Below are 13,656 nucleotides of genomic sequence, written 5' to 3' on the forward strand. Positions count from 1 at the left end.
TGAGCTTGGTGTCCTTCAATGGACAACCTAACCAAGAAGCCATAAATGCTATGTTGAAATCGACATGGAAGCCATGACACTGGCGAGTTCACTGGCCCTCAGACATTGCAACTTATCCTGGAGAGGCCATATTGGATCATTTAATTCACAAGATCTGGCACAGGGTTAATGCTTGATGTCCCACTTGGTTGTATTGGGGTATAGGGTTATGAGTCTTGCCCACAGAGGGTCTCCGAGAGAGTGTGAAGGTGTGAGCTTGGTGTACTATAACGGACATCACATTCAATGACCAGGATAGCAAGAATAAGGCTGTTAATGAAGATGAATGAATGCGTGATTCCATTCATCATTCCTGTGTAAATGCCTGAACTCTGCGGCATTCCGACCATGCCTTCAGGTGTTTCACTTAAGCTTTGGAGTTCATCAGGAGCTTTGGCATTCTGTTTGATCGGTGGATTATATTCACGTAAGCTTGGTGCTTGTGTAAACAAAATACTTTATTTTTTGTCAGTTTTCTGGCATCATGCTGTGCGAATACCCTGGATTCCAGGTTACAGCTTGAGAGATACAGAAAAGAGGCCGAGAGGGTAAAAAACTGGGAGGGGTTGGCGAGTAAGTACAGTATGTGATTGCTCTTAGGCTGCCAGAGCGTAAACTTTGAATTCATCTTGTAGTTGGGGTTTTTCCTTGCAATGACGTTAGAAGCATACCATTACCCTGAGCCTCAATTCAAAGTGGATTAGCGTCCACTTAATCCATTTTAACTGCTGCCCTTTTGCATTTTGTTAGGGTTCACACACACAAAGCCTTAGAAGGAAAGAGGAATGCCAAGATGGAACCACAATGGAAGCCCAACACTGGCGAGTTCCACAAAATGTGGAATGTGCATTGTGTTTCTGCAACTTATAGGTCAAGTTTGCCCAACATTTGGCTTAGTCCTTTGTATCCTAGAGGTCGTCACATTGGATAATTTGATCCACAAGATCTGGCATGTTGTATGCCAGATGTTCCACTTTCTACCCGGGCTTGGGCTCCTTACTGTATGCAGTAGCTGGGTGTAATGGGTTGTAGGGTTAAAGGTCTTGCCCAAGAAAACTACAGTGGTACCTTCCGAAGCTACCTTCCAATCAGCAACCTAGATCTTCAATAAACCACTCACTTATTTTCTATATACGCTTTATCCTGCATGCAGGGTCACGGGGACCTGGAGCCTATCCCAGGAGACTTAGTACACCTTGGACAGAGTGCCAATCCATCGCAGGGCACACACAGACACACACACACTACGGGCAATTTGGGAACGCCAATTAGCCTAACCTGCATATATTTGGACTGTGGCAGGAAACCAGAGTACCTGGAGGAAACCCACCAAGCACGGGGAGAACATGCAAACTCCATCCACACAGAGCTGGGAATCGAGCCTGGCCGGAAATCGAACCCCGACCCTGGAGGTACAAGGTGACAGTGCTAACCACTACACCACTGTGCCTTCAATAAACCAACATATATTAAAATATTTCTTTTACTTGGTGTAAAAGCTACACAAAGGAGAATTTCTTGCTCAAACATGCTTCTTAGCAATCTGCCACCCAAGTCTGCCAGCAAGAACAAGTCGCAAATTCCTTCTCTTGCTCAATTAGGACGTCTTTTGTTTGCAAATATCTCTTGCACATCACAGCACGTGCCTTTACAACCTTTAAGGCTCGCTCTCCCCGTGCCTGAGGGTGTTTACTTTTCTCTGCCACTCTTTCTGCAAACAGGCCGACCCAAGGCAGAAAGAATGTTGCCTTGTTAGGCGGCGAGGCGTACATGATTCTGAATAAGAGTAACACTAATGCTTGTCTGATGTAACATTAAAACGCTTACAAGTAATTGCATTACACGTAATAGCTTCGGAGTTCAGAGTAATAAGGTACGAAAGCATGTAGAAACATTTGCTCTAATTGTATCACGTCAAGAAATTTGGAAAGCCCAAACACTCCAATGAGTGGCACCTTTTAGTGGAATTGTGATCTCAATCACGAGGCAGAATCAGGCATGGCCCTCATTGGGAGATTATCTTAACTGCTCGAGAGATCTTTCAGAGCAGAACTCGTACTGCCAGTTTAAGACGACTTGAGAGAATTTGGCTTTGATTAAAGTGTCGTTAAAAGTGAAGATACATTTATTTAACTTTATTAAGATGTAAGCCATTAGGAGAACTGCATTCTAAACACTCAGATCATAATCACATTTCAGTAAGTGACTTGGTTGTTATCCAAAGTATTCAACATTTAAAAAGATATCATCAACTCTTTTTTTTTTTTATTTTTTTTATTTTTTTTTTATTTTATGTTTCATAAATCAGTAGAACCTTAATTCTGATGTATCAGCCACGTCCTAAACGGTACCATGGTGCACGGTCGACCCGAAACGTCTGCTGCTGTTTGTCTGCTCTCGAGTCGTAGCCCCGTTTGGAGCTGTTTAACGTCCACGAGCTCTTAGCACATCTGTAAAACGTACACGGCGTGTGCTTTTATAGACTTTTCTGTAAATATTTTAACAAGCAAGACAGACTTCGTTATTCAAATACCAGCGTGGAGATTAAACCGCCTGTGTATTTACAACGCTTAACCTTTAAGAAGTGCTTTATTAGGTCTTTCTGAAGTCTTTTTTTCCCCTTCATGGAAAGCCCAGTGTCCTAAGGTCAAGAGGTCAAATACCAGCTCAACCGGGGTCAAATACCATACGGCCGTGCCTCATGTTTTAACAAACAGCAGCACGTTTCTGTCTCATCCACACATCTGTAACTGCAGTCAAGTCGGAGAAGTTGTAATAAATGTAACCATATTTGGAAATCTTTATTTTCGAAGGATGTTCCTGGGTGTAAATGTACACGAATAGGGCGATGGCTATAGAAAGAATGTCTGTTCAGATTAATACAAGTCATTGCAAATAGTTGTTTAGTTAATGATAAACAGCAAAGCCTTGCACTCAAACCACATCCTAGTTCTGTCTATGAAGATCAAACATACTTCTGCAGATCTTTTTCCTTCTTCCTTTTCTCGCACACCTTTTTTTTCTGTATGCAAAAGAAAAAAAAAATCCTTTTTAACACAACAATGTCATGTTAAGTAGGTCAGCATTACATGACACAAACCAGCCTGACCACTTAGAGGCTGGATTCGTGCCAGGATGCCCGTGCAGTTGTTCCACGAGCTGGCTTGCACATGGGTGACTTTTTGTATGACCTGTATGTGTGTGTATATTATAGAGTAATGGAATGGGTGTATATGTCTGTGTGTGTTCTAACTGGTGCATTCGTGGGTAGCATATTGTAGTGGCAGGACGAAGCATGAATTTTAACACTGTGGTTGAGAGCAAGCTGGACTTTGCACAAACACTTTCACAGCTCAAAGGCATCTGTGTTTGACTGGGAGAGAACTGCCCAAGTGTCTGCTTTAAACCCAGCTTCTGAGACCTTGGATTCAACATCATCTTAAAAGATATTATTTATCGTGACACTAAGGGTAATGGGGGAGACTTGGACCTTTGGTTGCCCAAAGCTGACAACCCAAAATTTGATACCCTGTGTTGGTTCATCCTTCGCTTTTATAGAGCAATTTGTTATAAGGTTTCTAGGGTTCTCCAAAAACAGGTGTTTAAATATTGAGTTCATGTGACACTTAAACTGGACATTGATGGACTTTTATTTAACTAGAAATGTGACTTCTGATGGCAGCTGCTTGCACCAGAATGTGTTTAAGTTATGACTTTTTCTTAGAATGTTTTTTTCTCAGAGTTCTGAAGTTAATCCCAGATTTCTGACTTTTTCCCTAGAATTTAGACTTTTTTTTCCCCCCACAGAATTCTGCCTTTTTTCCTCCCTTAGAATTCAGACATTTTTTTTCTCTCAGAATTCTAACTTTTTTTATCAGACTTTTTTTCTTAATTTTTTTTTTAGAACTCTGACTTTTTTCCCTCAGGATTCTGACTCTTTTTTTTTTTTTTTAGGATTCTGACTTTTTTTTTTTTTTCAGAATTCTGACTTTTTTCCTTAGAATTTTCAAGATAATCTCAGAATTCTGACTTTTTCTCAGATTTTTTTTCTTAAAACCCAATTTTTTTTATCAGACTTTTTTTCCTCAGATTTTATTTATTTATTTTTTTTAGAACTTTGCCTTTTTTTTCTCAGAATTTTGACTTTATTCTCAGGATTCTGACTTTATTCTCAGAATTCTGACTTTTTTCTTTTTTAATCTGAGATTAAAAAATCATTAATGTCAAATTTGTTTATCTTTTTCAGAATTCTGACTTTCCTCTCAGAAGGTCAAATCCCTCTTTTAAGAGTCTGCATAAATTTGAATAAAAAGATTAAACTAATAGTTGTCAGACAGTCATTAAATATCCGGTAAAACTGTTTCACTAGGGAGCCTTTATTTAAAGTCTTTATGTCTAGACCTGCATTTTGTAAGGACAGTGTAGGATGTCCAGTGTTCCTTTGTCCAACATGTCATCACTTGTTTTCACAGCATCTGCAAGTCTGTAGGTTGGCTCAGGCTCGGGTCAACAGATAAAGCGGAGAGATACTCTCCTATCTAAACTTTACCCTCTGTCTTTCCATGATCTCCGGTGTATCCCATGTGAGGAGTTATCTCCAGTCTGAGACGGTTCACTAGACCATGAAGCATGCTAACATCTCTAAACATGTGCTTCAGCAAAATCCAATTTTTTTTTTTTTTTTTCTGGTAAAGGATAAGGATTTGTGGTTCTCTTTCCAAGCTTAGTGTTCATCTGGGAATAAATGCTTCAATTTCGAAAGATCTAAACTACTTTATACTTTTTTTTTTTAAGGTCACACAACTGTTCCCTTATTAATTAGCTGTGACATCAGTGTCCATTGTGAACTATAGTAATTGGGTCACTTTAAAGGCCTAATAATTCAATAAGTTAATGAGTTAATTGAGGTTTTAGAAAGCACACATCATAAAGCAGAAGACATCATCACTGCATTCTAATAGGAATCGGTGAAGATTAGTGGAAGGGTGTAAACAGAACATTTCGTGTTTTTATTCATTAAAGGTTTTGAAATGTTAATAAGACCTGATTTTTCCTGTAAAACCTGGAATCTTCTCCTGCTTTTTGTTAATGCTCTAAAAACGCGCCTCAATGACTAAACCCCCTATTTGCCGTCATGCTGGTGTGAAAAGGCTTCAGGACATCCAATCCTGCCGCACGTGACGGCTCTTGAACTAGAGACACTGACCAAACAATTGAGACGTGAAGTTCTCCCTCTCGCTCCTTTCATGGGAATTTTTTTACCAGGCAAAGTTCACTTTCGGGGACGGCGTCTGACTTTCAGGAAGAGGCGAGTTTGATTTGGAGGGGCTCTGTCTAAGAAAATATAAGGGGGGAATTGCATTGAAATTTTCTCCTCGCCAAGGTCAACAGGGGATGAAAGACAGGAAGGGGTTTGGTGACAGCATGCAGACGCTTCAATGTGATGGATAGGGCTCTGTCTCATCAAGATGTTTTATTTTTACAGAATTTGTGTATTCTTTGGTAATTTAATGCTTACCGGCATAATTTTATACTAATGATGCTATGATCATGTGTATTTTACAATGCTTTAACACCTGAAAGTGGCAAAATAACACTTGCATTGATGCAAAACAGTATATGTTGGGCAGATTTAAATCACATTGCTGTGTCTAGGGGATACAATCGAGGCGGAATAACACTCTGGATGTGAACACCTGAACACCTGAGTGCCTAAGAGCAATATATAGCGCAGCCCATTCCCTAACCCATGGTTTTTCTTTTGGAGGTGGAAGAAGATAAGAACTTAAACTTAAACCAAATCAAACCAGGAATCATTTAACCACCATGGAACAATGGTTTAATCAAGTGGGTGTAACTCCATCTTGATTTTGATTAATTCTACCACTCAGTGTTCTAAAGTTACACATTAAGCAATGAGATTACTGTAGCTCTGAAGAATTTAGATAATGGCCAAACTTTATCTAGTAGCTAGAAGCCACTCTCATTAACCCTTAAAAATCGAGTGGCACGGATCCATGCCGGTAACACAACGGTGGTCGATGACTGAGTTAAGAAAGTACTGCTTACAATATATGGAAGTCTTGCAAGGGTATTTGGATATGTCAGGTAGGAGCAAAGTTCTCATTAATTCTAAGGCATGCACTTTTTACTGCTACGACTACCAGAATATGGAAATGACTTTATCAAAATGTATAACTCTCAAAATGTGCATATTATAATTAGTTTTTGGTCATAGAAAGGTTACATGATCATATGTACTTGTGCTATTTTTTTCCTTACAGTATGTGACCCATTGTGTATATATATATATATATATATATATATATATATATATATATATATATATACACACAATATATATATATATATATATATATATATATATATATATATACACACAATATATATCATATCATATTGCCTAGGCGTGGCGGCACGGCAGCATAGTACAGTAGTTAGCACCTCCATTCTTGCACCTCCAGGGTCTGGGTTCGATTCCCGCCACGTGTGCATGGAGTTTTGCATGTTCTCAAATTGCCTGTAGTGTGTGAATGTGTAAGTTCCAATACATTCCCCCCCCCCCCCGCTGTGTCTCTGAACAATCCTATAACTCCTATATATTTCTTAAACCATAGTAATGCAACAAAAAAAGAGCCATTAATCACTATCCCATTAATGTTCCTGTGTTTGAAGGCTGCTGAACTTCTGAACGCTTTGTACTGTATGTATAAACCATTACAGGAAGAATACCAAAGGCCTCTGATTCTGGATCAATAGTCAGACATGTTGTAAAGTGATCATCACAGCTTCTGCTGGCTCATCTGTGACTCATCATAAAGGAGCGGAGCAGTCGTGATCGACAGCCGCATGTGGGAGAATTCGGCTTGGTTAAATAGTGAAGGAAAAGAATCAGGGAAAAACAACACATGGGAATAGACCGAGCTGTATAAAACGTTGCCCTTTTGTCCGCTTCAAAATTTACAGTGTCACAAACGGGTTACACATTCCAGATTCAGTCACGGGGATTTTACAGCGTAGAGGAAAGCAGCGTAAGATTCTGTTGATCTGCAGCGCGGTAGAGTAGCAGGCTGTAGCCTTATCTGTAACTTGCCAACACTCTCCACTTTTATTGTTTTGCCTGGAGCAGAATTCAGCTCACTGGTTCTCACACAAAGATTTATGCAAACATATGGGTGGCTGAATCTACCACTTGGGAGTGCAGCTTAGATTTCAGCCGTGTGCATTGCGCTGTTTATCGGGAGCTCTGATCCACACACTGCATACCTTCAGATAAAATCACACACATCGTGTTGTTATTCAAAACCACGTACTTAATTACCAAGTAAAAACAAAACAAAACTTTTGTAGAATATATGCGAAAAATGTCAAAAGTTTTAAATGATATGGATCATATCTAGGTACCGAGGCACCCGATTGAATGCATGTAGTGGTATGAGGAAGTCATAAATATGTATATATAATATGTGCATTGTTACAGGGCTTCGTACTACAAGATGAAAGATTTGATGTGCCTTCTTTTCTCATGGCCATTCGCTTTACTCTTCCTTTATCAGTCAGGCACTGGGCGGGGCTCGTTCTGTGGCAGTGGAAGTTCTGTGTGTTAGGGCTCTTGTTGAGTTACTGACCAGAAGGTCGGGGGTTCAAGCCCCAACTCCGCTGTTGGCTCTTGAACTAGACCTGTAACCCTGTCTGCTCCAGGGGTATTGTATCACGGCTGACTCTGTACTCTGACTCTGGTCTCCTAACTAAAGCTGGGATATCTGAGGAATAAAGAATTTCACTGTGCAGTAATGTATATGTGATAAATAAAGGGTAAAGTTAAATCATCTGACCTTTTAAAACTGTACAACATCTGTATCCATAAATGACATTTTAGTCTTTGAACTGAACTAAAGACTTGCCCAGACCGGTAAGCTAATCTTGGATCAGGTCAAGTCAAGTCCCGGTTTGATTTGAACGTCCCTTGTACTTTATATTAGGCATATTGTCAAAATTAACCATCATAACTAAGAGCTTGTGGGTGAGTGGCATAAGCTTTTGTGTTTCTACGAGTTTGCTATAGGATTATTGATTGTAATCAGGATCAATCAATTGTAATCAATCAAATTGGAAGTCTCGAGTAAGTACAGTAAGTCTCGAGCCACCCCTCATTTCTTTATATTGAATTAAATGACATGGAATAATCAGCAGCAACCTCGTTTCCCCTCTCGTCTATTCCATATTTCAACCACTCAGCATTCAGCTAGACAAGTTGCTTTAAAAAAAAAAAAAAAAAAAAAATATATATATATATATATATATATATATATATATATATGGACATGGAAAATCTTGATTAGAACATGTAAAAAATGTGTGGAAATAACTGAATTAGTTGATAAAATCCTCTAACATTAGTTTCAGGCTCTGATGCTGTTACTATTTAATAATGTTAACATTAGATAAAAAACTCCGACGTTTCCTTATATAGTCATAGCAAAATCAACGAAGTCAAATGGTGTGTTTCTATTCTTATTTTGGAGAATATTTCCATAAAATCTAGCGGTGAACAGTGCAGCAGAATTCAGAGACTTTGTTTCGCTTGCATCAGCGATGCCTCATAACAGTAGCAGATTCCACAGCTGAAGTGTGTCGTCTTCAAGCCCTGCACAGATGAACAGAAGGTTGCTGTAATATGATTCATGGGCTATCCGGATGGAGAGGGTTGTGAAATCTCATCTGCATTTCCAGGGAATTGCAGCCAGGCACCAATGGGATGGGAACCAGTGGAGTAACTAGCATTATGGGTAGAAAAGGAACAGGTGGGTCGTATTTTGAAAAGAATCAACAGTAAAGCGTACACCATGACGGACCGTGACAATCCATGACACTGTGAATTTCCAGCTGAACACACTGAACGTGGTGTAGTAGCAAGTTTCACACTAATGCTACTTTAAGCTATGACAAGAACACCCCACGTTTTTTTTTTTTTTTTTTTTTTTTAAACGCGACCTAAGCCTTTTGTTTCTTTCATTTCTAAGCCTTTTTTTTTTTTACAGTGAAGTAGTCCATGACCACAGAGTTGTTTATTACTCTGTCACGGTGTTTAAGAATCAAATGAAAGTCCACTCCGAAAGGAAAAGAGTTGTTATTGGACGGCGTTTTCTGCTAGGGAGTGCGCTCTGGTCATGATTAAAGGTATGGATGAAAAGAAACAGTGCCTTTTATTCGGGCCGTAGAGGATATGAAAACGCTCAAGCCGTCTACAATCAATCTCTAATCTCGCCTTACGTTGGAGGGGGAAAGGTGGGAGAAAGCGAGTTTTCTTTGAAACTTGATAGACTAATGCGTGCCTGTGTGTGTGTGAGAGGGAAAGTGTGTGTGTGTGTGAGACAGAAGAAAGAAGCAGAATTCCAGCATGCTCTTGTATGTTTTTTGGTCGTTGTCTGGATTGTGGTTTTCACCGGTTTGCGTGCTCCTGGCTCATTTTCGCGGGCTGCGTGTATGTGTATGTCATCCATTCTGCCAGATTTGTAGCTTGATTGTTCAGTTTTCTGTCCAAGTTATTGGTAAATGCAAAAAAAAAGCCACTTAAATCAGTCTTCCTAATCTTATTCTGTTATTGGTTAAGATAGGGTTGGCCTTTTCTGCTTTTTTGCCTGTGTTTATAACAGGCACTTTCCTGCATGTCTTAGGTAATGCTGTATGCGTTGCTATAGTTTTTCCGTGCGACAACAGATCAGATTCCCACTGTCCATAGAATAGGGGTTCATTTTCTTGCTATATAAGCTGTGATTACTTGCATTCAACCAAACCACGACGTCATTTCTACAAAACCCTTCAACATAAAGACAATGGATCATTAACTCATGTGGTCTCCGGGGATCAGATTATTATTGTCAAAATGTAATCATAAATAACATCAAAAAAAGTTGTTGAAGGTAACATAAGAAACTGTAGTGGTCAGCACTGTAAACCTCACACCTCCAAGGTCAAGGTTTTTGTGTGGAATTGCATGTTCTCCGTGTGCTTGTGGGTTTCCCCTGCAGACTCTGGTTTCCTCCCACAGTCCAAAGACATGCAGATTATTTGACATTTCAAAATTGGCTCCCGTGTGAAAATGGTTTTTCTGATCATTCAGTACATTCAGGTTGTCAGCTGACCTCATCGTATTGCCACATAACGTTGCTGAGCCAAGACCTGACCAACTGAAGCAACCTCAGATCATAACACTTCCCTCAGAGGCTTGTACAGTGGCCACTATGCATGAAACACTTCCCTTATTACCCTGATGCCCACATGACCTTTTCCCATTGGTTCGAAGTCCAATCTTTATGCTCCCTATCAATTCTTTTTTCCAGATTAGAATTTTCTTATATTCACACATCTGTCTAGTCCCGATTCTGTGACTTCTCATTGCACTGTTTGTGGAAGTACTTTTACTTTCAAGTGTTAATCATAGCTGAGATTTCTACTGTTGAATTTTTTTTCCCAATGCAACTTCAAGCGTTTAAGTAATCTCCATTCATTAATATTTTTTTGTGTGTGTATGTATGTCCTGTGATGGATTGGCACCCCGTTCCAGGGTGTACCCCGCCTCGTGCCCTAGGTCTCCTGGGATAGGCTCCAGGCCCCCCACATCCCTGTATACAGAACAAAGCGGTATAGACCATGAGATCACGATTTATATGTGTGCATTTAAGGTGGCACAATGTTGGCATTCCTCTATAATGCTACGGGTACGTGCACACTGCACACTGGCACAGAGATATCACGCTAATACTGTTTCAACACGGTCCCTGGTGATTCTGATCCCTATGGGTCAACCTTAATTCTTAACCCAATCTCAGTAATTCGAGAAGTTTTCCTTACTTGGTGCAGAGCAATAATTTGAACCTTGGGCAAAACTACTCCAAAGGTGACATCTTCTTTAGACATTTCCTCGCTGCTAACTCCTGTAAACTGAAGCGATCCGATTGAAAGACTTGACAACATAAAGCTTTACAATAAACCAGCTATCCGAAATGTTTAAGGCTGTTAAATCGCATTAAAGCTCCTGAAGCTTCTGGCCTGAAAGGTGTACACAACACATCAGAGGTTGGAGGGTGGAGATTTTAAAGCTAAGTCCAGATCCAGACTCACATCTGTGTTTTTTTTTTGGTTTGTTTTACTGTACTTACTAAATAAATCATTCGCAGTAATTACTGTTAAGTGCTTCAACAAAGACAAGATAAGAGAGATCAAACAATGCAGAAGAACAAAAGATTTCTTAAAAACTGTATTACCGAGTGACTGGGAAATAAAGCGTCATGCTCTAGCAGTGGTAAACAGGATTAGGATTTGGGTTGGATTTCACTCAGAGATAAAAAAAACAACAAAAAAACTACGACTCCAGCTGTTAAGCAGTTTGGTTTGTGTGGGCTGCCTGCGGCTTCGGGACAGAGGCTCGGATTTTCACAATAGAGAAAGACTATCCGTTAAGTAGACGCGACACAAGACTCATCACGTACTGTATGGATTGCACAAGATGATCCTTCAAGTCTTCCATCCCGTGTCCTGTACCTAACAGCGCCTCATGAGAAACGATTCGGAATGTGTCGGGACCTGCTGTAATTAGAGCGAGCTTGTTTAGCTTGTATTTGTGTCGAAGGTTAATTAGTCAGAGCTACGGTGTCTGGGTGTTATTGTGTAATACCGAAATCACAGCACCGTCTCGTGAAAGCCCTGCCTTAGTTTTTCTTTTTTTTCTTTTCCCATCTTAAAACTGTTTGAATTCATTTCCTATCTCGCCCTTCATGATATAACTCCATTCCATTCCTGAAGGAATAAAAAAATAATTCGAAAATTGGACTTGACGTGTATTCGAGGCCGGCGTAATAACTGGACAGGAAAGCCGGCTACGTTTCTGCCATTCTTTCCTGCTGACTAACACCTGAAATCTTTTTTTTTAATTTTTTTTATGCTGTATGTTGTAACCCGTAGCAAACGTCAGTGCTGATTCCTAAAGCGTCAGGCATGCGAGGCAGGAATACTCTCGCATTCCGTTCGCGTGAAGAGACGGCGGTTCGCATTCCGTTCGCGCGGAGAGACAGGAGGAAAGCGTGAGGACGTTGAGAAGGTTGTGCTGGAGAAGGATGAGGAGAGAAACAGATGGAGAGGATATCGACAAAAAAGGTTGTGTTTTTATTGGACAGGAAAAAGCATAGTGTTTTACTGTAACGTCTCAGAGTGGCTGTGACGCGAGTTGCTCGTGTTGATGCGAAGTCTTTTAGCTTAGTCTTTTTTTTTTTTTTTACTAATAATTTCCAATTTATAATTTAATAAGTAACACTGCTACTTGAATTTGTGTTGATAATTTTTCAGATATTAATATGTTAAGACTCTTTGACATTTACATAAAGTTCATCATACAAGGTACTGAAAGTTATCCAAAGGTGGGCGTAATAATAATAATAATTTTTTTTTTTTAACTAACTGACGCAGATGCTTCAAATTGTACATGTAGGCAGAGTAACTCTTCCTCTATATGAAGGTGAACCCAACTCTCGAATCCTCTTTGAAAATCACCTCTTCCACAGTTGCTGGTCTCCAACTTGCGTCTTTGGTTTGTCTTCCCCTTCTTTAAACGTCTACGACCACATCCCTCTCGTCAGTGGTGTCATCTCCGTAAGGAGTAGGAGTCCATCAACTACAACGAAAGGGGATTTTAAAAGAGGATTCCAATGTGTGTCGGGTTCACCGCTGGCGTTAATGCACGGCTTGTGATGGAGACCATGTTGGGGGGGGGGGGGGGGGGTTAGCAGTTTTCCAGCAAGGAAGCAAACTTTTGTTGTTTTATGAACAATTTTATAGCATCAGATTTTTATTTAGACAGTTTTAATTAGGATTTAGTTTTAAGCAGGTAATGGTAAGTGTTTCCTTTCGGTTTCTGCTGAACTATTTATTTTATGGTATATTAGTCAAAATAATAATAATATAAAAATATAATATATAATATAATATAAAAAAAAATACCCAGTCGGACTCATGAGAAACATGTTCCATCTAGTTTAAACTTGATTTCAGTGCTCGTTTAAATCAGAATATATCCTGAAATCTCAAGAGGACCTTCTAACTGGCAGGAATAAATAATTATATCTAAATATAACTAAATGTCTGCTTCAGTTGGTTCACAGCTACTGGTTTGGATTTTATTCAGTGTTTTGAAAACACACGGTCAAATCATGATCGTGAAGTTATACTGTATACAGTACTGTGCAAAAGTCTGGAGACCTTATTCATTTCATCATATATATTTTTTTTACAGTATGTAGTCTTGAAGAATAGTTAGGAGATAGGATAGGACTTTTTTTCGTTAAGTTTTTGTCTCTGATTTTAAATCCAGTGCCTGTATCTGAGCAGTTTCAGAGGAATGTTTTCACTTGTTAAGCCACGCATGGATCTATAAATCATTCAAGCACTGAAAAACCATCCAACTTTAAGGCATGAACCAGTGAGGAACAGGTGCAGATGATGACAGATGATCAGGGCGGTGATTAGTGGTGATGAATGCTGAGTGATTGGAACAGACGAGTGAGGAAATGAGGCTGCTGCCTTGTAAAAGCAATGACCTCA

The 13,656-nt window shown here is 39.7% G+C and overlaps 1 protein-coding gene across 3 annotated transcripts in view; it reads left to right on the forward strand.

Moving 5' to 3' along the window:
* LOC128506423 (rho GTPase-activating protein 6) overlaps nt 1-13,656 on the forward strand; it is a 132,193-nt gene that overhangs the window by 74,491 nt on the left and 44,046 nt on the right. The window contains exon 1 of one of the 3 annotated variants that reach the window (XM_053476849.1): nt 12,130-12,216. The exons of the other annotated variants lie outside the window; for them this stretch is intronic. Within the exon in view, the coding sequence (XP_053332824.1) occupies nt 12,193-12,216 (24 nt within the window). The 5' untranslated portion in view covers nt 12,130-12,192. Of the gene's footprint in view, nt 1-12,129; nt 12,217-13,656 lie in introns of those variants that run through there. 3 annotated transcript variants of the gene reach the window in all.

Source organism: Clarias gariepinus, chromosome 18, assembly GCF_024256425.1.
Source record: "Clarias gariepinus isolate MV-2021 ecotype Netherlands chromosome 18, CGAR_prim_01v2, whole genome shotgun sequence".
NCBI lineage: Eukaryota > Metazoa > Chordata > Actinopteri > Siluriformes > Clariidae > Clarias > Clarias gariepinus.